The 27334-nt window shown below is 43.6% G+C and overlaps 1 protein-coding gene and 1 pseudogene across 1 annotated transcript in view; one reads left to right on the top strand and one right to left on the bottom strand.

Annotated features, from left to right (window-relative positions):
- Positions 1-384: 384 nt before the first annotated feature.
- The window catches only part of ANOS1 (anosmin 1), a 196353-nt gene continuing 169403 nt past the window's right edge, over positions 385-27334 (bottom strand). The window contains exons 9-14 of the mRNA XM_036839203.1: positions 18426-18572; positions 7189-7283; positions 5810-5981; positions 4849-5069; positions 3635-3776; positions 385-2506 (exon numbers count right to left, since the gene is read on the bottom strand). Of these exons, the coding sequence (XP_036695098.1) occupies positions 2448-2506; positions 3635-3776; positions 4849-5069; positions 5810-5981; positions 7189-7283; positions 18426-18572 (836 nt within the window). The 3' untranslated portion in view covers positions 385-2447. The remainder of the gene's footprint in view (positions 2507-3634; positions 3777-4848; positions 5070-5809; positions 5982-7188; positions 7284-18425; positions 18573-27334) is intronic.
- Positions 12735-12826, top strand: LOC118889340 (annotated as a pseudogene).

The raw sequence follows: 27334 nt of genomic DNA on the forward strand, positions 1-27334 counted from the left end.
TATAGCAGAATGAAATGCTCATAAGAGCTGCTTCAGATTTTTTTAAGGAAGGTGTAAGCTACAGAACCTTTATCTGAACTGAAAATATATTTGCTCAATGTCTCTTACCCAGACAAAAGAAACATAATTGAATTTTATAAAATTAAGCTTATTTAATAATTTAATAATATTTTGTATCTATGTATATACTCCTGCATTTTAAACTATACAACAGTACAAAAATTTGCTGGCATGAATACTTGGATTTCTTCATGACAAATTAAGGTAAAAGATAAGCCTGTAGCCAATAATGTGAAGTTTTCATTTTTGAAGTTTTAAGAATTTGAAATTCAGATGCTGGGAATAGCACTAGAGTAGATCATAGTTTCAGAGACGATCTCTGTGTTTGCTCAAGCTCAAGGGCGTTTGAAATGAAGGCTGTTCCTGTTCTCTCCATTCAAAATTTGTAACTCTTGGAACCAGGTGATTTCAGGACACCTTGTGCTAAAGTCCATCCCAGGCCACGTTAGGAGCTGCAGAAAACCAGCCAGAAGCGCCGTGAACTTCCATTCTGAGATTTCCCATGGAGCCGCGTGTCCAAAGCTGCAGAACACTGTCTGCCTTATCGACTTTTAAACAATTTTAACGCACAGGAAGCAGTTTTCAATATCCTCTTTCAGGGATCCATGCCTACAGACTGTGTTCCCTGAGGCTGGGCATCGATTTGGTAACCGACAGGGTCTGTCTGCGTTCTGCATGGCATCTGCTCTCAGACAGAGTGGGAAGCCTCACAAGGCCAACACGTTCTCTCTCCTCTTCACCCCACCGGGAGCAGTCAGGGCGCCCGCAGGCTTTCGGGAAACGTAGCAAAATGACCAGTTCCAAGTCCCACCGTGAAAACCCAAGAAAAGTGTACTGAAAATTTCCTTGTTTTACTTGTGTAGGTAGGTAATGAAACGAGGAAGCCTATCCTTTAAAATGTTCAATTTTGTTAAGTTGCTCTTTTCTCATAGTGTCAATACTGACGGAGAAAACAGAGGACCCTAATGATCTTTAGGAGAACTGTGTCTTTTTCCACCATTGCTGAGCTGGGAAAACAATTTCTTCAGAGATCCGTCCTCAAGGTATATGTGTGTGTATGTGTGAGTCTGTGAGTGTGTGTGTGCATATGTGTATACGTATACACACGGAAGCACGCAGACACACACACATACGTGCCTGTTTCAAAACATACATATGGGTATTCCCTCGAGGAAAAAACTATATTAAACTAAACATTTCTGGTTTAAGGCTGCCGCGACATACCCTGCAATACTGTATACTAACAACGTGTTTGACTTGCGTTCATGCTCTGAGGGCTTAGCGTGGAACCTGGGAAATTTTTCAAATAAGGTATAATACATTTGGAAGAGTGAAGGAAGGTTAGTCAAAGGCAAGTAGCTGTCCTTCTCCACCAACCAAAGCCCTTCCGCCTTTTCTACATTACGGACAGTATTCTACCATGTAAAGAGCTTGCTTTCGTTAAGAAAAGGCAAATCTCAGTGAAGATTTGAAAATATTCAATAGTTGGGATTCTTTCATTTCAAGCAAGAGGTTTTGTCAAGTTTTAGATACATGAAAGCTGCAAAACAAAGCACATCAGCAGCCGTTTCCCACATTAAGGAAAAGCATAAATAGCGTATCAGGAAAATCTCTTACAGTATAGGATGAAATATTAAAAAGTATCCCCAGAAAACACTTTTAGTTTCTCCAAGGCAGACTCTGGATAGCAGCGTAAGGCACTGACTCCTTTCTGCTGTGGATGTCTTCCCTAAATCCTCATTTACAGGCTGAACTCTTCTTTGCCTTTGTAGAAAATGAAGCTTAGGTGCTTGAAGTGGGAACATTTTAAGTCTAAATTAATGGGCATATTGCAGGTCACAAGTTTTCAGCTAAAAAATCACGTGATAAAAATCATCTTAAGAAGTATTTGAATAAATAGGGCCAAAAAAACTGTATACTCTTCAGTCGATTTTGCAAACCAAACCAATAATTTAATTTCAAAATGTTTATTGAGTAACTTGATGCTTAGTTACTATGTGTATGCTTATTACGTGTATAAATTGTGTGTTTGTTACGCCGGTTTCTCTTGAGAATTTGCTGCTCTAAATTCAGGGAAGTCTCAGATCTGCAGTAATTCACTTGAGATTATAGCTAAACCATATATGGAAACAGATTTTGCAGTGAAACAGGCCTGGCCTTCGTATTCTCCATTCTCACAGGAAACTGTGTCCACCTCCACCGTCTCACCACTTGTCCCTGGTGTCCAGGCGCGTCCGAGACAGACAGAAGCGTTTAGTGCAGTAAAGTTAGATGGGGCGGGAGGTCCTATGGGAAAGGCCTGGCGCCCCCGTAAGCGGGCGCGGCCGGTTCTCGAAGGTCTGCGAGCTGACACGCTTGCTCGGGGTTCAGACGTCTCCGGGAACAGGTCAGTATCTTTCTGGAGGAGGCTTGTAATGGTGTGAATGATGGTGTTTCAGGTGGGGTCCTAGGGAGACAGAGCAGACGTATCAGTCGGTTGTGATGCTTTACCCGGCTGGCTGAACGGACCGTAGGAGCGCGTTTACTGTGGTGAAAGCCTTGGCCCCGGGCACGCGCTCCCTCCTCTCCTGACTCTGAAAGTGCAGAGGCACATTCGCTCTCCCTCTCTTCTCTCTGCCTTCCCCCCGCTCTTTGGTTCCCTCCCTAACGCTAAAAATCACAAGAGAAAGAAGCCCCTTCCTTTAGGCTTACAATTATATAAGCAAGCCAAAGTCCTTTGTATTTCCTCAAGGAAGTTTAAAACCTAACACATGCTCTTATTACACAGAATTTCAGTGGCGCAACATCGGGACCGCACTCACCCAACCCTTATAAACGTAAGGGGTCATCAACCTCTTCCACGATGATGGGTTTCCTTTAAATTTGAAGTGCAGAAAGCTATCGGGGCAAATTTGATCCATCACTTTTTAAAAAACAAACAGAAGTAAAACTAGAACGACTTCTCAGTTTTCTTATCAACACATAAACTTAAAAAGCCACGTCAAAGGTTTAAGCTGGAAAAGCAAAGTGCGTAACTTAAAAACCAACAAGAGGCTCATTGTTTTGAAACAATAGGTGACAATTATTTTTAACGTAGCAGTAAGTCAAGTAGATTGATTTGGGTCATATTATGAAGAAAATTCATGTAATATAGATTATAGTAACAACATATGTAATAAGAAAATAAGCCCCGTAGCCAAATACTATTTGCTATTTTGTCATATTTGAACATCTTAATTAAAAAAAAAAAATTCAGACTGATATGAGATGATAGATTCCCCCCCCCCCCCATGTGTATCTGTGGTTAAAAGACAGACAAGGAGAAAGCATGCATCATGTAGGGGAAAAAAATGGAAGTATGGAAAAGGAAGTAACAGAAAGGAAGGGAGGGAAGAGGGAGCAGGGCCAGGAAGCGTGTACGGTGGGCTGCGGGCAGCAGGCGTGGCCGCCAGGAAAAGCACATACAAAGGGCTGGAAGAAGTTCAGGTTCAGAGAATTCCCTATCCGTAGGAACCTGCAGTGATCTGTTGATTTTCGTTTTTTCACCAAGACTTTCTCTGTGTCCCCAAGGCTCGCGGGGGCCCCCGGCACTCACTGTGCGCAGCCGAGGGCGGGAGGTCGGGGGTCCGGAAGGTCCTGATGGTGGCGGGTCCCTCCCCGCCCGCGGTCAGCACCTGCACCTCCAGACGGTAGAGGGTGGCCGGCCGCAGACCTGGCACCGTGAGCACCGAGCGATCCTGAGGGGGGACAGGAGAGGACGCGCCCGTCAGGCACCTCTTGACCACAGAGCCACACAATGGACTCTCTCATTCTCTGCCCGTTTCCTCCTGCCCACCCGTGATCACCGTGTAAACGCGGGTGCGGTTGCTTTGACACCCCAGTGTGGTTGGTCGAACGTCTGTCCTTGTTTGCTAGAGTCCTGCCCTGCCGGGCAGCCTCGGCACTGAGAGCCCAGCTCTTGGCAGCTGGGGACACTTGCAGAGTTAAGATGGGCCGGGGCCAGTCTCTGGGCTCACCCCTGGGACTGCATTTTGTATTCCTCAACCTAAGACTTTCCCATGGTTTAAAGAATTCTTGATAATCCACATTTCCGTGAGCGAGCCCACTGTGTTCCTTAAGATGCAGTATCTATCTGTCAGTGCCCGTAGCCAACAGTGTTTATGCCAACACCTTTTTCTCAAAACTCAATAAAACCTAATATATACACACAGAGAAAAATTACTTTCCAATTCCATGGAATTTTTCCTTCCGGGATTTAAGGGTTTTTTTGTTTGTTTTTTCTTTTTCTTTTTGGAGCAGGAGTTGGGTATTCTAAGAGCATTTTTAGAGCGGGTAAAAGCCCATACATGGGTTTTTTTCCCAAGCCAAGGAATTAGTGGCCTGGAAGACAGGCCAACTCATTATGGGCTCTGGCCAGATTTGAAGCGGGGAAACAAAGAGAAAGAACAAGGTTCTCTTAGCTATTTTCCCCCAAATTTAACCCTTCAAACGGGGCCTGTCCACTCGGGCCAGAGGGACACGGGCTTCACAAAGGAGAAGAAAACGGTTAAACCACGTGCATCGCATGTCGACAGGAGACGTGTGTTGAAGAGGGGGCTCCAGTAATCACGGTTCATCTAGACGACCGTTTGTTCACAGCAGCACTTGTGGTATCTTTCAGTACTTGCGAAGTAATACACTCGGGAGAAGAAAACGTACACACGCGACGCAACAACTAGCCCCAGCGTGATGGGACGTGGGCGCCGACGGTGAGGGACCGCCCCGCGGCGCGGGTACCGGCCCGAGGGCCCGGGAGGGAGGGGCACGCACCGCCGGGAGGATCTGGGACTGCGAGATGATGCTGTTGGGGAGGCCGTTCTGCCTGCTCTCGGTCGCGGCCTCGGCCCACGTCACGTGGAAGCCGGCCACGGGCCGCTGGACGGCGGCCTTGCTCGTCTTCCAGGAGAAGCGCCCCGTGACGTTCGCGTCCCGCACCACGAAGGAGGCCGAGAGGTTCTCGGGCTTGGCGTGCACTGTGGAATGAACGTGACCTGGAGCAGCGGGAAGAGGACGGCCGGGTCAGGGGATGGAGAGCGCGAGGGGCCCTCGGCAGCAGGTACGTCCCGTGGGGTTCCCGCCCTCCGGGGCAGGGGCGGGAGCGCGGGGTCAGGCGGTCGCCCCGGCGACCTGTGCGGAGGCAACCTCAGCCCTGCACCTTCGTGCCAAGTGCTTCCGACCCTTGCGGGCCACGTTGGGAGTCCTGCTTTGCGGGTGCGAGACGGAGGAAGCATTTTGTGATCTGGCGGGACTTGGCCACTTAGAGAACAGGACAGTGAGACAGGTGAATATTCAAGGTACTACAAGAGTTGTCAGAAGTTACTAGAAGGCGCTCAGGGGTCTGCGTCTGAGAATAGCTGCCCCCGTTGTAGGGGAGGCTTGGGAAGGTAAAGACGGGGCATTCGGAAAGCGTGTCGGGGTAACGCCCACGGCAGAGGGCCGGGATAAAAGTGAAATCATTTACATAAAGTGCGCCAAAGCACAAGCAGTACACAGACCCTTGGCTTCATTTCTAAAGGGCTGATTCGCCAGCAAAGGCTGTCTCGCCAAAGCTGTTGCAATGAGGAAGTAACGCGTGCCTTCACACGTACGTTACCTCCCAACGGGGCCGTCACGCTGCAGTTTAGAAAGGGGGATACTTTGGGTTTGTAGGGTCTTGTGAAATGCGGTCTGGAAATGTGTACAGAGTTGCCAACATCACAGCCGCAACCTTGGAAGTTTGCATGAAACGTACCTGCGTCACTGGGGCAGCTGACGTGCTTGTGGCTTTTCCCCTTTAGAGCGGAGCACGGCGGGGTCGTAAAGAAAACGGTTTCTGCTTTCAAGCGGCCCTTTGGCCGTGTGGGTTGGACGGTCACCTTATATTTGCAGGAAAATGACAGATCTTGAAGAATCATGTAATTTTCCTAGAGAGAGAGAATACGCTAACAGTAAATCTCACGAGGGTACGAAATTGGCAGGAGAGGAAATCATACCTCCACCAAAGCTGTCTTCCTATATATGGGACGTGTGCAACACGGCTTTCGTAAAAAGCACAAAGGAGACAGGGGCCCTGCTTTCATTTATGTGAGAGGCTGTGAGAGGCTCCCATGGGGTGGGACACAGGCTCCAGAGCCCGACAGGACGGCAGTGCTTCCATGTCAAAGCAGCCGACCTGCAGCCCTCGTGACCAGCCTGGGTGAGCTGGCAGCAGCGGGGGGAGGTGGGAGGCAGCGCGGCGGGTAAAGCTGTAAACAGACACCTAAGTTTTTAATGCAAAAAAGCTAACTCGGGCTTCTCTGAGACACAGGCGTGCTTTAGCTGTGAGTTTTTCCTTACGGAAAGGAAGACATTCTTGAGCAGTGTATTTCCTCCCCTTCTGGGAGGGCTGTGATTGCTGCCGGCCGGAACTTTGTGATTAAACTGGATTACGAAAACCAGACTCAACTGCGGCGGAGTGAGAGGCTGAGGGTATAACTTTACGCTAACAGGAGAGCTGACACTGACGGGCCTAACGAGCTTGTGCGAGGTTTCCTCGCCTTTGGCTGTTGGGTGTGCGTGCCCATTCTAGGGGGTAGTTGTCAGGGCTTCGTGCACATGTACGAGAGCTGCAGCAGGAGCATCTCTGGGACCCTTAAGGGCAGAACGTCACAGGACGGGCCGTATCTTTCGTTACCTGGACGAGTTGGTGGAAGTTAGGGATGCAGCAAAGGAGATGATGAACGATAGTGTCGTATAGAAATTCCCCAGGGAAATGAGACCTTTTAGGTCATGGTGCCAAGTCAAAATCCAGAAAACAATTCAGAGCTTTCGTGCAATTAAGATGAAACACCCAGAGGCTGGCAGCGTTTCCCCTGTGTCTTGGGAGCTCCCCGCGAGCTGTGTCCTGAATGTCTGCATCTCAGGGCCCGCCCTGTGCTGACTGATGACGTGTGAGGTTGTGAAGGGCCGAGGGATGAGTGAACAGGTGACCCTGGGTCTCCCGCTCCCACCTGGTCGTGGGTCCCGTAGGGAGCCCGGTGAGGACGTGTTACCCACTGGCACACGGCCTGCACCTCTCTCTGTCCAGCTTTGTCCCCCGATCAGGTGAGTCTAGAAGCCATTCAGAATCCGGCATGTCGGCCACCTCCTCACCTGGGTCATGCCCGAGGATGCCTCCGCCCCGGCAGACTCGTTGTGGGCACAGACTTCTGGAAACCACTGCACGTGATACCGACTGCCACCGGGCTCTGTAAGGTCAACACCAGCCAATCAGCAGAAAGAACGTCTGCAAGCCACAGTGCACGCAAGTTCTTAAAGCACGACAGACCAGGAGGGAAGGACGGCATCCTTCCAGAAGTGCGGACACCAGCCAGAGGAGGTGGGGCTCCCGAAACTCTGACTAGAGTGACGCCGGGGGAAAAAGTAATAAACCATCAAAGGAAAAGTGAATTGAAATACGAGACCCACAGAGAAAAGAATAATTAGACAAGTCATAGCAAAATGACTCCACAGAGGTCTGGAGAATAACCTAGCCGTGGTGTCCACAGTCAGTAAATCCCCCAACAAAGGGTAACACTCAGCCAGCCATCCTCTTATTTCCTAGGCTATACGAGAGACTCGTCTCAAGTCTCTGAATCCTACATTTTTCTGACCAAGCTGATGGAGAGGCTGTGAAGCCCAGGCAGGAACAAAAGCCTCTCCCTCCACCTGGCCCTTCAGACGTGCTCCGTCTTGAGCCTTGCTGTGACAGGGTCCCCTCATCAGAAGATACAAGGTGGACAGCCTCCCGGTAAGTGCACCCTTGCAGTGGGTGTGTGCGATCGCTACGGAAGCAAGGCCGGCTCTCAAAGCCAGCCCAGCACACGGGCTCCTTAAACGTTTCCACTTCCAGCTGGAGCAGCGCGGTTGCTGCACGTGTCTTTACTTTGGGCGACCGAGTGGAAAAACAGACACCGTGATGAGAAGCCGGTCGCTGAGTGTGGGAAAGGAGGTCCGGGCAATCCTGGGCTGAATAATCACGCCAGTGTGTCCCCGCGTGTGAAAGGCATTGCTTCCCTGGGTGATTAGCATCTTAACCGAATGCTCAGGCCAAGTGTTTGATGGAGGTTTTCTGAGGGGAAAACTCTTGGATGAAATTAGGTGCGTCTGGTGGGAACTTGCTCCGAGCACTTTGGAACGAGAAAAGAAGAACTTTCAATCTGAGAAAATAAACCGCAAGCAAGCGGGCACCAACGGTGTTTAGCTAAAAGGGGAACCCCCTGACTAGAGGTTTTTTTTTGTTTTTGTTTTGTTTTGTTTTGTTTTTTTAACTTTTTACATGGCAGACATCAAGGGCTTTTTTTTTTTAGAAAAGAATTGTACGTTATACATTAAGTCTGAAGTCAATCATTGAGTGAATTCATATCCTTTCTTTCAACAAGTGGTGCCGCTCTAGGCATCGTAGTGAAGTAACCTCCCAGGAGCAGCTGCTCTCACGCCTCTTAAATCCTAAGGGGGCTGGACACGGAGGGCGAGAGAGGGACGGCGTCCTGGCAGAGGGTTGCGACTGTCACTCAAGCGCTGGCGCAGCTCACGGAGGAGCTGACCTCGGAGGGGAACCTGGAAGGAGGCTGGCACCGGGCCTGGTCGGTGTGGATAACGGTGGGCAGGGCACCGTCCAACACCACTGTCTGCCATGACGAAAGCTTCTGTATGTGGTGACCCCTCGTCACCACATTGCTGCTGCAGCTGAGGAATCAAATTCTTAAATCACTGAAATCAATTTAAAATTCAGCTGCTCCACGGGGCTCGTGGCTCCCGTGTTGGACAGAGTAGCAAGTTCCAAAGTCGGGCACAGAGCAGGACTGACGTTCCCTGGTCCGGAGCAGCCAGGGCTGGGTTCCAGTTCGCTGCACTCCAGTTCTATGATGTATAATTGATACCCGTGGCTCCAGGTCTCCGAAGAACCCCACACATATCTGACAGCATAATCGTGTTTTCATAAGAGGACGCTCCGAGCAACACATCGGACTCCTCAGCTCTCAACGCCGCCCTGCCCGAGTCCACGCCCGCTCTCTCTGGATCTGCCACCTCCGTGAAGAATTTCACCGAAGCCCAAGGCTTTCCAAGACGGCTCTGCGTTTCTGCCTTCACCTGAGCTGTTCCCTGGGGGAGCTGGTGTTCCCAACTTCCTGTCCCATGTAGATGCTTTTCAAACTCAGCGCTTCTAAAACCACACCCTTGATCCCTGCCCTCAATTGCCCTTGCATTCAGCTTGCCTCTTATTTAATCATGCCTTTTTGTTTTCTGTATCTGTGATGCTCTGACATCTTGCAGCCTTGCCGACCCTGCCGGGACTTCCCTCCCAGGGTGGCCACTGCCCAGATAGCAAACAACGCACCCGCAGGCCTGTGTGTCCTGTGCAGACCAGCCGACCCAGAGCCCCCTCCCCAGCACCTCCTCTATGGGGCCCTCACACTCTGGGCCACCACCCTCGTCACCCCAGGGCCAGGTGCCAGGCAGCTGGGGACAGCCCCTGCGCCAGAGCCACCGAAAGTATCCAAACGAGCCAATCCTGAGACCATCTTGCCTTTCCTACTCCCCAGAGTAAAGGCTCCTGAGCACAGTTTCCTGCTTCCTGACCGACCCTGGTGCTTCCCCACGTGGCCCAAGTGGTGTGGAGGGTCCCTGCTCCTGGAGGCTGTGAGTAACAAACTACCTTCTCAGTGGCCGTTGTCTCTGGATCTGTTGCCTTCACCAAAGCCGAGTAAAACCCACTCTTTAAAACATGATTAAAATGAACAGGCTGTCCTTCACAGCACTTTTTCAGACACACACACAGCAGTCCACACTCTTCCAAGCTTAATCAAGAACTGGCATGCGTTTCTCATGTGGGTCTACACAGTCAGTTCTCGTTATTCACGCAAGTTGGGTTTAGAAAATCACCGTGAATGCCGAATTAGCAAATCCTGGATGGCTGTTTCTTGGAGAAGTACAGTGTTAGTTTCCTATGAGCTTCTGGTCACCACATTTTTGCCAGCCAATCAATACATAATTTTATGTGTGTTTTTAAAAAACTTATTTAATATATATTTCTTATAAAGTCATAATTAATTGTAATATTTCTTTACTTAAAAAACTCTAGTTGAAAATATTTTCATGATCCTGGGTAGCAGGATGGTAAATTTCTTTTGCTTTCAGTATCACAATAACGCTTCCACTGTACTTTTTTTTTAATCCATCACCATCTCAAAAACGACAAATTTAGCCACTTTTTCACCTTTTCAGAAGTTCATCATCACACACTACCAATGTGACCAGCACCTCACAGGCAGCCTCATGTATAAACCAGCAATTTTCCTCTTCCTTCTTCTGGATGCACCGTATTACCGATTCCTTCACCCTGAACTCACACCTGGAGGGGGACAAGCCAGCCACACATCTTCATCGGAAGGCACCGTGTCGCCTTCTCACTGAGAAGGCTGAGAAACACCGGGCAGCACTCCACCACTATGCTTGGGGCCACTTTAACCAGAACAAATCTCCAACAAAGAGCAAGAAAATGCAACAAAACAGACCAGAAACCCACGGCACTAAACAGACCGTGCAAAGGATGTGTTGCCAGTATGAGAGCGGAAACGAGAGGGCAGCGTCCCCTCAGCTTCAGGTGGGAACGTGTACGTGGGGCGACTCAAGCCCGTCGCCACTCCCTGCACGAGCATCCCCACAAAGGACCACACAAGCGCCCCCCAGTACTGGTTAGGGGGTCACAAATAAATCGTAGTGACTACACGAATCTTCACATACACACTCTTGTCAGTAGTGAGTATCCACTGTGTCCCCTTTCATTTTAAAATCAGTAGCATAAGGTAGCTTTTTAAAAAACAAACTCCACAACCTTTTCATATGTTACCTTTAAGCCAGTCCTCACCCTATGGTGCAGAGGTATTGACTGAAGTGGTCCCATTGCCATCACTGGATTTAAATAGTGATCACTGCAGGCCCACGTTTCCGGCACTTTACATGCAGTCTCAGCAGTGTCTGACATCCCTCCCTCTTCTTAAACCCCTTGCCCGCCTTGGCTTCTGTCTCAAATCTCCCCGTTTTCTCCAGTTCCTCTGAGCACTCACTGGCACTGTCCTCTGCTGCATCACCCCTGTTTGTCCTGAAACTGGAGTTCCTTCACACCCGGTCCTGGTCCCTCTTCTGTCTAGGGGATCCCACCCTTATTTAAGAACTTATTCTTAAACTCTACATTATTCTGGTCCAAGTACTACTTTACAACTGTACAATGTTTTACCTATAATAGTTGCTTACAGACACTTGTTTGCAGTGACTTTTCTTAGTCGTAAATAATACTGTTAGCTTGTTTCCATATAAGTATTCTGGTGAATTACTAGTAAATAAGCAACCAAGTAACCAAGAAGAAAGCAAGGAAAAAAAGTGCTTCTGAGTAATCCTTATTTTGAATAAACAGAGACTAAAAAAATAATAGAAAAGATCAAAGAAACTAAAAAGCTGGTTCTTTGAAAAGATAAAGCTGATAAACCTTTAGCCAGACTCATCAAGAAGAAAATGGGAGAAGGCTCAAATCAATAAAATTAGAAATGAAAAAGGAGAAGTTACAACCAACACCAGAGAAATAGAAAGAATCATAAGAGACTACTACAAGCAACTATATGCCAATAAAACAGACAACCTAGAAGAAATGGACAAACTCTTAGAGAGGTACAATCTCCCAAGACTGAACCAGGAAGAAATAGGAAATATGAACAGACCAATTGCCAGTACTGAAATTGAAACAGTGATTAAAAAACTCCCAACAACCAGAGTCCAGGACCAGATGGCTTCACAGGCAAATTCTATCAAACATTTAGAGAAGAGTTAATACCTGTGCTTCTGAAACCATTCCAAAAAACTGCAGAGGAAGGAACACATCCAAATTCATTCTATGAGGCCATCATCACCCTGATACCAAAACCAGCCAAAGATACCACAAAAAAAGAAAATTATAGGCCAGTATCTTTGATGAACATAGATGTAAAAATCCTCAACAAAATACTAGCGAACCAAATCGAACAGTATATTAACTGGATCATACACCATGATCAAGTGGGATTTATCCCAGGGATGCAAGGATTCTTCAATATCCTTAAATCAATCAGTGTGATATACCACATTAACAGACTGAAGAATAAAAACCATATGATCAGCTCAATAGATGCAGAAAAAGCTTTTGATAAAATTCAACATCAATTTATGATAAAAACTCTCCAGAAAGTGGGCATAGAGGGAACCTACCTCAACATAATGAAGGCCATATATGACAAAACCACAGCTAACCTCATACTCAACGGTGAAAAGCTGAAAGCATTTCCTCCAAGATCAGGAACAAGACAAGGATGCCCACTCTTGCCACTTTTATTCAACATAGTTTTGGAAGTCCTAGACAAGCAATCAGAGAAGAAAGGGAATCCAGATTGGAAAGGAAGATGTAAAACTGTCACTGCTTGCATATGACATGATACCATCATAAAAAAAACCTTAAGATACTACCAGAATACTATTGGAGCTCATCAATGAATTCAGTAAAGTTGCAGAATACAAACTTAACATACAGAAATCTGTTGCATTTCTATACACTACAACAAACTATCAGAAAGAGAAATTAAGGAAACAATCCCATTTACCATTGCATCAAAAAGAATAAAATACCATTCATACTCTGGTTTCTCTACAGATCATATAAATCTTTTGCCTTTTACTAAAGATTTCCGTGGAGAGGGGAAAAAAAAAAAGAATAAGATACCTAGGAATAAACCTACCTAAAGAGGCAAAAGACCTGTACTCCAAAAGCTATAGGACGCTGATGAAAGAAACTGAAGTTGACAGAGATGGACAGTTATACCATATTGTTGGACTGCAAGAATCAATAATGTTATAATAACCATACTACCCAAGGCAATCTACAGATTCAATGCAATCCCTATCAAATTACCAATGGCATTTTTCAAAGAACTAGACCAAAAAATTTTTAAATGTCTGTGAAACACAAAAGACCTCAAAATAGCCACAACAATCTTGAGAAAGAAGAACAGAGCTGGAGGAATCACAGCTCCCTGACTTCAGACTATACTACAAAGCTATAGTAAATACTATGGTACTGGCAGAAAAACAGAAATATAGATCAATGGAACAGGATACAAAGTCCAGAAATAAACCCACACACTTATGGTCAATTAATCTATGACAAAGGAGGCAAGAATATACATTGGAGAAAAGACAGTCTCTTCAATAAGTGGTGTTGGGAAAACTGAACAGCTACGTGTAAAAGAATGAAATTAGAACATTCTCTAACATGATACACAAAAATAAACTCAAAATGTCTTAAAGACTAAAATATAAGTCATGACACCATAAAACTCCTAGGATAGAGTATTGGAAAAATATTCTCTTACATAGATCGTACAAACGTTTTCTTACATCAGTCTCCCAAAGCAATAGAAATAAAAGCAAAAATAAACAAATGGGACCTATTCAAAATTACAAGCTTTTGCACAGAAAGGAAACCATAAACAAAATAAAAAGATACCCTATGCACTGGGAGAAAATATTTGCAAATGATGCAATCAACAAGGGTTTAATTTCCAAAATATACAAACAGCTCGTAGAGTTTAATAACAAGAAAACAAACAACCCAATCCAAAAATGGGCAGAAGACCTAAATAGACATTTCTCCAAAGAAGACATACAGATGGTCAATAGGCACATGAAAAGATGCTCATTATTGCTAATTATTAGAGAAATGCAAATCAAAACCACAATGACGTGCCACCTCACACCAGTCGGAATCATTAAAAAGTCTACAAATAATAAATGCTGGAGAGGGTGTGGAGAAAAGGGAACCCTCCTACACTGTTGGTGGGAATGTAAACTGGTGCAGCCACTATAGAGAACAGTATGGAGTTTCCTCAAAAAACTAAAAATAGCACTACCATATGATCCAGCAATCCCACTCCTGGGCATATATCCAGACAAAACTATAATTTAAAAAGATACATGCACCCCTGTGTTCGTAGCAGCACTATTTACACTAGCCAAGACATGGAAGCAACCTAAGTGTCCATCGACAGATGAATGGATAAAGAAGATGTGGTACAAATATACAATGGAATATTAGTCAGCCATAGAAAAGAATGAAGTAATGCCATTTGCAGCAACATGAGTGGACCTAGAGATGATCATACTAAGTGAAGTCAGAGAAAGACAAATATCATGATGTCACTTATATGTGAATGTAAAAAACATTATAAAAACAAAATTACTTACAAAAAGAAAGAGACTCACAGACTTAGAAAAGAAACTTATGATTACCAGAGGGCAAAGGGGGTGGGGGTGGGATAAATTAGGAGTTTGGGATTAGCAGATACAAATTACTGTATATAAAGTAGATAAACAACAAGGTCCTACTTTATAGCACAGGGAACTATATTCAATATATTGTAATAACCTATAATGGAAAAGAATGTGAAAAAGAATAGACATATATATATGTAATAGTGAATCAGTTTGCTTATACCTGAAACTAACACAACATTGTAAATCAACTAACACTTCAATAAAAAGTTCTTTGTTTGGGGGGAAAAAAAGAGGGAAAGAAAAATTAAAGGACATTGATGCCCTACACTAGCTCCTTACAACAATAATCAAATCTGGGTAAAAGCTAGACAAAGATGAAACAGTGTGACTCCTAGGAGATAAGGAGAGTATCTTTGTGACCCTGGCATAAGCAAAGATTTCTTAAACAGGACACAAAGAGCCGTAAGCCTAAAGGAAACAAAATGATGAAGTGATAATCTCTAAAAGTAGGAACTATTAAGAATGTGAAAGAAATAAAAGTAGAAACTACTGAGATGAAACCAGCAGATGACTCATGCACTCCACAAATGAAGGACTCTGGCAGGTCAGGCTGGCTACACAGTTGAGAAGTGCCTTGAAAAACAGGAGCTCCATGGCCAGCAAACTTATGAAAAGGTGTTCAACGCCTGGATGGCCGGAAAAATGCAAATTCAAACAGCACTGAGCCATCACGTCACACGTACCGGAAAGGCTCAACTGAGCAAGACGGAACATGCCTCATGGGGGGCAGTGGGGACCATCTTACCCTCCTGGTGGGAATGTGCATTGGTCCAGCCACTTTGGAAATTCTCGGTATCTTCTAAAGGTCAACATCCTCTGTGACCTAAGAATCCCACCTCTGTGGGGGAATAGGTACACATGTGCATCAAGAGACATCGATTCATAGGCTGTTCACAGCAGGGCCATTCTGAATAGCCCATTCCTGGAACAAACCAAATCTCCATCAACTGCTGAAGAGATCTGAACAAACCAAATCTCCATCAACTGCTGTACCAGGGACGACTATGCAGTGATATAAATGGATGAATCACTGCTTCCTGCAACAGGATGGACGGGTTTCCCACATGCAGTGTTCACTGTGAGAAGACAAATGCAAACTGTATGATTCCATCTGTATACATTCAAATACACGTAAAACAAATCTTCAATTTTAGAAGTCAGGAAATGGTGGTTACTATTCTGTGCTTAAGATGTTTGCACCTCCTGTGTGTATACCTTTTCATTTCCTTACATAAGATGTGTACATTTTCAGTATTATATTAATATGTTGTTTTACTAATATTAATATGTCACATTGACATACAATTCTAATTTGAAATTGATAAATACAGTCATCCTTTGGTACCCACTGGAGAGTGGGGATTGGATCCACGCCCTGGATACCAAATTCCGAGGCTGCTCGAGTACCACAGATAGCCCTTCGTATCTCTGGGTTCTGCATGCTTGGATTCAACCAACTGCCAATCTTAAACATAGTACACAATCCACAGTTGGTTGAATTCGCAGATACAGAACCCACTGATGTGGAGGGCTTGACTGTACAATAGATCAAATAAATTTTACAATTTAATATTAACTTAAAACTATCATTAAATGCCATAATATGGATATATTAACATAATTTTAATTTAATAATTAATATTCAATAAATAAAATGTAATTTAAATTAACATATGATAGTAATAAAACATTAACATGACTGGTAATGTTATTTTAGCTAGAGAATGAATTTCAGCAGCTTGGAAGAAAATTCTGGAACAAGAAGAGCTCCAACACCAATATCCCCAATGGCTCGTGAGCCGATACCCTGAGTAAAATAGCACTTCAGAAAAATAAGAAGAATATTTAAAACTGAATTCTTGAAACAATCTATTGTTTTTTGCTTAAAATAGTTTATGTCTTAAAATGCATAGAAGTGATAAAAATAAAAATATATGTCAAGTAACTCTAAAAATACTATTTCAGTAATGCAAAATAAATATTCTAAGAGTACAGAAAACAAAGAAACAAAAGGAATTTATCCCAAAGATAAAGAGAAAAAAGAATCTATTCTAAGGATGACTGTTCATTGCAGTATTGATTATAAGATGGAAATTCTGAAGGCACCTAAATGTTTGACTATAGTGGAATCATTATGACACATAATATCCATCAAGGCAGCCATTTAAAAATGTTATTAAAAATACTAACAATATAGAATGCAAATTAGTATTTTATGAAAATGTGTTGTGCTTTTACAAACACACACATATACATATAAAACAACTGAGTGAGAAACAGGGGTACAGGAGACTTCTGAAAGAAAATCCAGTAAAGTGCTATTTCCATGAAATGATATTGAGAAGAGAATCGGCTTTTTTATTCTATTTTCCAAATTATTTGCATTATAGGTCTTTTAATTTAGAACAAGAATTTACAGTGCAAAATAATGACTGTCTTAAGTGTTTGGGACACAAGATCAGCCTTCTAGGAAAGACATGAAGACAGGTCAATATCCCTGAAATGATAAAATGTAAGCAGCAGATTTCAGTATATGATACAGATTCCCTGGAATCAAAGGCAACCCATTCAGACTTCAGAAGAGCAAGGCATTTAATAATAATTTTTTAAAAGCATGCATGTGTTTTGTTCAGCTACTGTTTCCTTAATATCAATAGTGTGGCTTGACGGTGACGTTTGCACAAGCACCCTTACATCACAGCGCTCTTCAATGCAGACAACAAATATAAAAACTCTTAGAGGAAAACACAGGCAGAACACCCTCTGACACAAATCCCAGCAAAATCATTTTGATCCACCTCCTAGATTAATGAAAATAAAAACAAAAATAAACAAATGGGACCTAATTAAACTTAAAAGCTTTTGCACAGTAAAGGAAACCATAAACAAAATGAAAAGACAACCTACAGAATGGAAGAAAATATTTGCAAACGATGTGACTGACAAGGCATTAATCTCCAAAATATACAGACAGCTCACACAGCTCAATATCAAGAAAACAAACAACCCAGTGAAAAAAAATGGGGAGAAAACCTAAATAGACAGTTCTCCAAAGACATACAGATGGCCCAGAGGCACATGAAAAGATGCTCAACATTGCTAATTATCAGAGAAATGCAAATCAAAACTACAATGAGATACCACCTCACACCAGTCAGAATGGCCATCATCAAAAAGTCTACAAACAATAAATGCTGGAGAGGGTGTGGAGAAAAGGGAACCCTCCTGCACTGTTGGTGGGAATGTAAGTTGATACAGTCACTATGGAGAACAGTATGGAGATTCCTTAAAAAACTAAAAATAGAACTACCATACGACCCAGCAATCCCACTACTGGGCATATACCCTGAGAAAACCATAATTCAAAAAAAAGAGTCATGTACCACAATGTTCACTGCAGCTCTATTTACAATAGCCAGGACATGGAAGCAACCTAAATGTCCGTGAACAGATGAATGGATATAGAAGATGTGGTACATATATACAATGGAATATTACTCAGCGATAAAAAAGAATGAAATAATGCCATTTGCAGCAACATGGATGGACCTGGAGATGATCATACTAAGTGAAGTCAGACATAGAAAGACAAATATCATATGCTGTCGCTTATGTGTGGAATCTTAAAAAAATGATACAAATGAACTTATTTACAAGGCAAAAACAGACGCACAGAAAACAAACTTACGGTTACCAAAGGGGAAGGGTGGCCGGGAGGGATAAATTGGGAGATTGGGATTAACATATACACACTACTGTATATAAAATCGATAACTAATAAGGACCTACTGTGTAGCACAGGGAACTCTGCTCAGTATTCTGTAATAACCTAAATGGGAAAAGAATTTGAAAAAGAATACATGCGTGTATGTGTAAAACTGAATCACTTTGCTGTACACCTGAAACTAACAGAACACGGTTAATCAACTCGACTCCAATATAAACTAAAACTTAGCAAGAACAACAACAAATAAACAGAAGCATCTGCCCACCTTCGGTCTTTTTCCAGTACACCTTCACTTGCAGCTGGTTGTCTTGATAGAATGGAGCTCCGATTTCCAGGAGGCGAGTGGGCCGTCGTCTTTGAAACGGAGGCTGTATTTGCATCACACTTTTTCTAGTTTTCCCAAGTTGTTCTTCTACAACAAAGCACAACATTCTGATTTACTTGTTAAAAATAAATCTGTAACCTGATAGTAATCCCAGTGTATTTAATTTCACTCTGCTATTCATTCATATTTAGTGCCTGATTTTTAAAGTAAAATGTAACGTGACTACACGTTCCTTCCCGCTCAAGTTGATGACCCCTCCCCCTTCATCACTCGCTGGAATGCATACCTAAAAGTAGACTGTATGTATTACACGGAATCCCCCGAACTTAAATTGGGAATCAACATACATTCACCAGCCCGGAAAGATGCTCTGATTTCAGTAATAGGTGGAAGTAGTATTTCTCACAATAGATAGATGTGTTTGCAGTTATGAAGTACATGAAGTAATAGTAAAATACCATCTCATGAAAACAGTATAGGTAGCTTTTCACAGAAGTACCAGCATCTTATGTTCCTCCATCTTTAGAGAGCCAGATGAGAATGTATATGGCTTAGTAGGAAGTATACCAAAAATTCCTGCCCTCAAATCTCTCCTTTACCAGTTCATTGATTTTAGAAGTTGCACATTTAGAAATTCCGTCCTTGGAGACAAGACTTTTCTGCTTTCAGAATTCCAAGTAGCCCTTTGAGAGATAACAGCTTAAGCTGTACTGATTATAAAGCAGTCAGAAATGTGTTATCAAAACTTTTCCGACAGAGCTGTGAGGTCTGCATTCTTGGGAAGGTGGGAGGAAGAGGGAAAGATGAGGATGAATGCAGAGAAATGCTGACCTGCGGTGAATCAGGAGAAGGAAAGGAAAACTGAGGACCCAGAAGAAAAAGTACATCGAATGTGTACTTTTCCTTACAGGGGTGTGCCTGTCAAACTGCCCATGCAATGGATCTGACTAAAAGGAATGGGATACTTAACATTAGTTGGTACTTATATTTTAGTTTAAATAATTCAGATGAATGTTTGGATAACTCAGACATTTATTAGGTTAAGGATTCTGCACCCAAATCCAGTGTGTGTATGAGGGGTTCCCCACACCACCAATTCTCAGACCCCAGCGGGGTGTCCTACAGTTCAACTCAATTCTGACAGTTTCTACTTGCAGACAGCATCAGATCCCACAGGGTGAGGGCTCAGTGCTACAAGACTGCCCCCCCCTTCAGATGCCAGTCACGAGTCCAGGCTGTCACCAGTTCTTCTGATGACCTGCTATAGATGGGGGGTTCCAAAGACCCCTTCCTCAGATTCAAATAATTTGCAAGAGCAATTGACAGAACTCAGAGAAAAATTTTACTTGCTAGATGACCCGTTTATAATAAAAGGATATAACTCAGAAACCTAAGTGTCCATTGACAGAGGAATGGATAAAGAAGATGCAGTACATATATACAATGGAATACTACTCAGCCATAAAAAAAGAATGAAATAATGCCATTTGCAGCAACATGGATGGACCTAGAGATGATCATACTAAGTGAAGCAAGTCAGACAGAGAAAGACAAATATCATACGATATCACTTACATGTGGAATCTAAAATATGACACAAATGAACTTATCTACGAAACAGAAACAGACTCACAGACATAGAAAATAACCTTATGGTTACCACAGGGGAAAGGGGGGGAGCAGAGGGATAAATTAGGAGTTTGAGATTAAAACATACACACTACTCTGTATAAAAGAGATAACCAACAAGGACCTGCTGTATAGCAGAGGGAACTGTACGCAATATTTTGTAATAACCTATAATGGAAAATAATCTGAACAAGAATATGTGCATGTGTATAACTGAATCACTGTGCTGTATACCTGAAACTAACACAACATTGTAAATCAACTATACTTCAATTTAAAAAAAGAAACAAACACAAAACCACAGACAACAGTAACAAAACAGACTGTTCTAGGGATGAGGATCTATAACGTAGAAAAACTTGTGTAGAAATGTTCACATCAATATTGCTTGTCATGTAAGCTCATACTTAGCTCACGAAAACAAGAACATCTATCTTCAAAGTTAATGCCTAAGTATAAAATTTGATTTAGATACATGAAAAATGAGCGGGAAAAGAAGGATATAAGTCAGGAAGAGGCAGATGGAAGAGATGCACACGGTGGGGTGTGGGGAGAGGGGGCGGAGCTTCCACGTCTGAGGGTCTAAGGGAGTCACTCTCCCAGCCTGCGTTCACCACCCCGGAAGCTCTCTGAACCCCGTCTTTTTGGATTTTTACAGAGGCGTCATCACACAGGCGTGCTGATTAAATTACCAGCCACTGATGACTAACCTCCGTCCTCAGCTCGCAGGTGGAGGTGGGAAGGGGAGACTGAAACTTCCAGGCTTCCAGTCACCCCTTGGTTCCTCTGGTGACCACCCCCGTCCTCAGCTGTTCTCCCCAATCACCTCTCTCACATCCCAGAAGACACCTGTCTCGCTCCTCCTCACTTAGGAAATTCCAAGAGCTCTGGGGGCCAGGAACGTGCCGAGACCAGATGGCAGGAGGCGCTGATTCCCAGCCCGCAGACACCAGCGCAGCGAGCCTGGAGCCCAGACGAGGGCCTGGGACGCGGAGCCCTCACAAGGCCCCGCCCCCAAACGCATCCCTTTCTTGACACCACCAGGCGGTTACAGAATCCTGCTGCTTACACCTAAAGCATTTTTTTTTTTTTAAAGAATTAAAGGCTTAAGATTTTCACAAGCCCATTTATGCTTCTAATTCCTTTAAGAACCTGTGACAGGAAGAAGTCGCCAGCAGACTACCAGGACAGTTTAGATAACCGTGTTTAATCTCTGTGAACTCTGTCTGCCTGCTGTCTTTTATATGCCACGGAGACACATTCATTTCTCATTGCAGACGTAAGAACGTGTGACTATGTATATGTATTTTATATATATACTACCTATCATCTATCTATCTATCTATCTATCTATCTATCTATCTATCTATCTATCTATCTCAAGATTGAATCTTTGCTGCTTTATTGAATATTTCCAGCACAGACACGCATGGACATGCCCCACCCCCCATGTAGGGACAGACGTGATAGTTCAGTCCTGGGAGGACATTCTTGACTCAGAGTGTGTCCTCCACTTTCAGCAGGAAACAAAAATGGAATAAAATTCATTCCTTCACGTTCTGAAGAGGTGTGAGGTCTGATTTATTTATACTCTTTAATAGTCCTAAAAGTTAAAAGCATTGACTGACTATGCTACTTCCCCAGATGTCAAAACTTTGATTACCTTTTCAGATTGAGCGACTCAGAGTATTTTCTCTCCACCCCATTTTTATTTTGGAGAGCTGGAAGTATATTCCAGTTGCATGGGGCAACTATAAAAAACATTTGGAATCTGTCAACCCTGGAAATACTCCCCCTGCCTCCAAAAAAGCAAGTTACATTTCCATTAAAGATAGTGTTATGTCTTTCCTCCTTCAAGGGACCCTTTTATAAAACTGTATGAACATTCAGGCTTTGCTTGCGTCGAAATATATATCATTAGAACACCTAGCAGCCCGCAGACCTGGAAAAATATAATTCAAAAAGTAATTTATATGCTGACATTTACTACACTCTTTCCTATAAAATATAATTTCCCTTGCTTATACTATAAAGTTGTAATTATTCTTTACTTCTAGTTGCTTCATGATGAAATATATAGTGTTCTTGTAAAAGTCATATACTAGTGTTTATGAGATTATATATCAACATTGGGTTATAAAGAACATCCTGATACGTATTCAGCTATATCCTGCCTCATCCTTTGTAAAACCAGTCTCTTCTGTCGGCTACGCTGACACCCAAATAATATGTATTATGACAGGTACTTTGCACTATCCCTTCTTTTTTTATTTTTCTGAATCCACATGACAGGCATCAGTTAATCCTAGCATAAAGTGGCCTTTGGTAGGTTAACTATCATATCTCTTTATTGGTCAGGTAAAACGTTACCTCATTTTAAAAGATGATTAGAAAGTGACCTTAACGCTCAGCACCAGCATCTTGCGGGAAGAGGAGTTGGCTGAGTGTGTAGGTAAGAGCGGGAATACCTGACTGATTTGGTTTCACAGGTGTTCCTGAAGCAGTGCTTACAGGCCACGCTTAGGCTTCTGGAGCACGTGGGCTCTGACGGCTGCTGAGGGCACACAGGCGGACAGTCCCTGTTCTCTGACCTAGATGAGATCTTAGTTCAGCGGATGTACTTTCCAAGGGATGGGTCTAGACCCCACAGACTGGAATCTGTCATGTGCAAAAGGAAGGACTCTTCCACCGGAGATTCCAGAGGACAGGGGAAGACACTCAGGGGTGAAGGACAGATGTGTTAGTATCTGGGGGGATCTGAGTGGCTCACTGAGAGGGAAGAATTCAGACTATGTGATGCCATATGGCTCAAAGTGAGAGAGAAGGGTTTGTAATCATACTTGAGAGGAAGGGAGAAGGAGCTAATTAAAGAGGATGTCACCAGGTGTATGTTGGGAGATGCCCCAGGAAGAAGGAGAAAGCCCTAGATGTGCTCTGGAGACCCAGAGTCTGTAACAGTTGTGTCTGTGGGCTGGACCATGAAGAGGTTCTCGATGACATGACTTCAGCAATGGCAAGCCGAAGCTGGGTTTTTCTCTCCTTGTTCTTGGTTGTGGGCAGAAACACATATTAAATTTGGGAGTTTGCAATCCCATACCAGTCTCTAATGGGGAAGGAATGTTGTTTACTGGAAACGCCAGGAGACTAAAAGGCAAACTTATTTTACACAATAGAGGAAATCCCCGCCACCAATAGAAAAAAAAAAAAAGGGGGGGGGGGTCTTAGGAGAAGCAGACGTTTGAAGGATTTTGGTTTGAGAAGACATTTGGGGAGGAAAACATGGGAAAGCAATAAAGGATGAGATCCGTGGAGACTTGCAAAGAGAAGACGTAGGTGACAGTCTTGAGAGTGGAACTCAGGAGAGTCATCTGTGATATGGTGAATATTCTGGCAGCTGTCTCCAAAATGGATATTGAAGAAAGAGTGGAAACAAATATTAATTAGGAGATTATTTTATAAGAAAGGGGACAATGGGCTGAACAAGGGCAAGAACTGGACAGATCCCACGCAGAATCTGAAATCAGAGTCAAAAGGACTTTCTAATGAACTGGGTTTCTGAAGAGAAAGAAGAGCAAAGCATGACGAATGACCTCTATGGATGGCTTGAGCAAAAGGGGGAACGGTGGGAACTTCTGGGGCAGGAGAGCCTGGGAGAGGAACAGGCGTGAGAGGGAAGTGAAGAGCTTGGTTTTGGGGACGTTACATGCGAAGTGCCTGTGAGCCATCCCAGTGGAGGCGCTCAGCAGGCAGCTGAACACACACCTCTGCCTTCAGGGAGCATCAGGGGGGAGACACAGGGTGGCCTTCGCACGTGGATGGTCATGACACCCACGGGAGTCACTGAGGTCTCCCAGGGAGGGAGCTGCCCCCCCTCCATTCCCCACCCCCAAGCTGATTCTCTGCACAAACCATGCTCTCTTCCAACTCTGCGCTTGTGTGGGGTGACACCCTGTGCCCTGTGTCCCACGGAGCAGCCATTCTTCAGGACCCAGGAGGAGCGCTGCGCTCTGGGCCCCCACCGCCACGTCTGTCCGTCTGCGCCAAGCTTCCCTGCAGCTCTCTGTGCAACGGACTGGTCTTTGTGTAATCATGTTGACATGTTTATCTCCCAAATTCAACAGTAGGCGCTTTGAAGGCGGAGATCGAAATGTGTCTAGGGCTGCAGTAATGTGTGTGTATGAGTGTGTTTGCACATGAATATGTATGCATGTGTGTATATACATGAACACACATACACTTATAAATACATGGTACACATATACTATATAACGTACAGTCTATACAGCATATATATCCTACAGTGTACATATCTTTATACTATAATACAGTGTACAATGGTATAAGGTAGTAATTATTCCCATCATTAGACACAGTTTGATGAATGAATGGAAGACTGCATTAAAGAAATCAATGAATGGTGTGAATGTAAGTCACAGCCACTATGGAAAACAGTATGGAGGTTCCTCGGAAAACTAAAAATAGAGTTGCCATATGATCCAGCAATCCCACTCCTGGGCATTTATCCAGACAGAACTGTAATTCAAAAAGATACCTGCACCCCTATATTCATAGCAGCCCTATTTACAATAGCCAAGACATGGAAGCAACCTAAATGTCCATCAACAGATGAATGGATAAAGAAGATGTGGTGCATATATACAGTGGAATACTACTCAGCCATAAAAAGGAATGAAATAATGCTACTTGCAGCAACATGGATGGACCTAGAGATTGTCATACTAAGTGAAGTAAGTCAGAAAGAGAAAGATAAATACCAAGTGATATCACCTATATGTAGAATCTAAAATATGACTCACATGAACCTATCTACGAAACAAAAACAGACTCACAGACATAGAGAACAGACTTGTGGTTGCCAAGGGGGAGCAGAGGTGGGGGAGGGGTGGATTGGGAGTTTGAGATTAGCAGAGGCAAACTATTATACATAGAATGGATAAACAACAAGGTCCTACCGTATAGTACAGGGAACTATATTCAATATCCTGTGATAAACCATAATGGAAAAGAACATGAAAAAGAATATATATGTAAAACTGAGTCACTTTGCTGTACACCAGAAATTAAACACAATATTGTAAACCAACTATACTTCAGTAGAATTCAAAAAAGAAATTGAGAGGCATCTTCCCCCAACCCTGCCACCTCCTGCCACCATTGAATTATAATCTCTGGGCATGGTACCCCACAAATAGCATTTTTACAAATAACTCTCTAGTTGACCATAATGTGCAACCAGGCTAAAGAAAAAAATGACTACAAGCGACTAAGCTATCGAGACTCTACATTTGTGATTTATTGTCCAATGAATATAAGGATTTTCTGGCCATGTTTCATCACACCTATAACACTAGTATTGACTTATACCTCATTCTTCCTCTCAGCTGAAAGCTGTCTCTAACGCATAGTATCTTGCCTTTAACATGCCACGTGCTCCATAAATGTTGTCATAGATATTACTAAATCTGACTCTAAAATTACTCTCGACATTGATTCATAATCATATAACAGGCATATTGGTCCTGTTTACAAATTGTAAGATTGGACCTCCCTAAGAACAGTCAAGCTGAAGTTAGGCACACAAATTAATGCTGTTAAAACTGAATTGTGTAACGGTGGTTTTAACCAACAAGGACCTACTGTATAGTGCAGGGAACTCTGCTCAATAGTCTGTAATAACCTAAATGGGAAAAGAATTTGAAAAAGAATAGATACAGGTATATATATAACTAAATCACTTTGCTGTACACCTGAAACTAACACAAGATTGTTAATCAACTAGACTCCAATATAAAACAAAAATTTTAAAGATACAGAAAAGATACACGCACCCCTGTGTTCTTAGCAGCACAGTCACAGCACAGCCAAGACATGGAAACAACCTAAATGCCCATCGACAGAGGAATGGCTAAAAAGAAGGTGTGGTACATACATGCAATGGAATGCTTCTCAGCCATCAGAAAGCATGAAATAATGCCATTTGCAGCAACATGGATGGACCTAGAGATGATCATACTAAGTGAAGTCAGAAAGAGAAAGACAAATACCGTATGATGTCACTTACATGTGGAATCTAAAATATGACACAGATGAACCTATCTATGAAACAGAAACAGAATCACGGACATAGAGAAGACAGTTGTGGTTGCCAAGGGGGAGGGGGGTGGGGGAGGGATGGAGTGGGAGTCTGGGGTTAGCAGATGCAAACTATTATATAGAGAATGGATAAACAACAAGGTCCTACTGTAGAGCACAGGGCACTATATTCAATCTCCTGGGATAAACCATAATGGAAAAGAATATATATATGTGTGTGTGTGTATAACTGAGTCACTTTGCTGTACAGCAGAAATTAACATTGTAAATCAACTCTGCTTCAATAAAAAATATTGATAAAAAAATCAGTGAAGTTACTAAACACATAGAAATGTTTCCATGAGAATTTTTCTGTAAAAGTTGTACTGTATGCAAACTTATACATAGAAATAGTAGACTTTTCAAATCCATTTAATCTCCAAGAGGACTATTTCTCAAATAGGCAGGAAGCTCTGTTTCTAGAACTATTTCGAAAGCATCATTTCAAATGGACCTGCTCGTTTGGATCGTATTGTTTCCCAGGTGGTAGAAGATAATTATGGGCCATCCCTGCGTCTAACAATGCAGAGCCAGCCTTGCCTTTCCTAAATTCAACAAGCTTGTCACACCTTCCGTGTCTGACCAGGCCCCGTGCCGGGATGGAAGGCAGATCCCACAGGACCCTGCAAGCCTGGGGAAGCAGCACCCGCGGAGACCCCTGGCGGCCTCTCTCGGGCTCGCCTTCTATCTGCCCGTCCCCAGATCCCTGGCCAGGAGCTTCCCCGCAGCTCTTCTCAGCAGTCCCCACCTCTGAGCAAAGCCAGAAACACCACGTCACGCATTTTCCAGCTCAGAGATGAGTGTCTCATAAGACTCTCCTCTTGCTTTGCTCAGTTCACGGCAAACAGACTAGTTTAGAACCACTGGCAACAAGGAAACGGGAATGGGAATGATTTAGTCACTGCCCCCAGTGGAGAATTAGGTAGCCTTTGGCAGTAATTGTGACCACTGTGTAAAACCAGTTAAAAAAAAAAAAAAAAAAAGGGCACGTCGCATACTTAGGAGGGAAGCAACAGTTTCTAACAGTTTAACTGTACGGGTCCTCCTTAAAAACAAGTACGCATACG

The sequence above is a fragment of the Balaenoptera musculus genome, chromosome X, assembly GCF_009873245.2.
Source record: "Balaenoptera musculus isolate JJ_BM4_2016_0621 chromosome X, mBalMus1.pri.v3, whole genome shotgun sequence".
Taxonomy (NCBI): domain Eukaryota; kingdom Metazoa; phylum Chordata; class Mammalia; order Artiodactyla; family Balaenopteridae; genus Balaenoptera; species Balaenoptera musculus.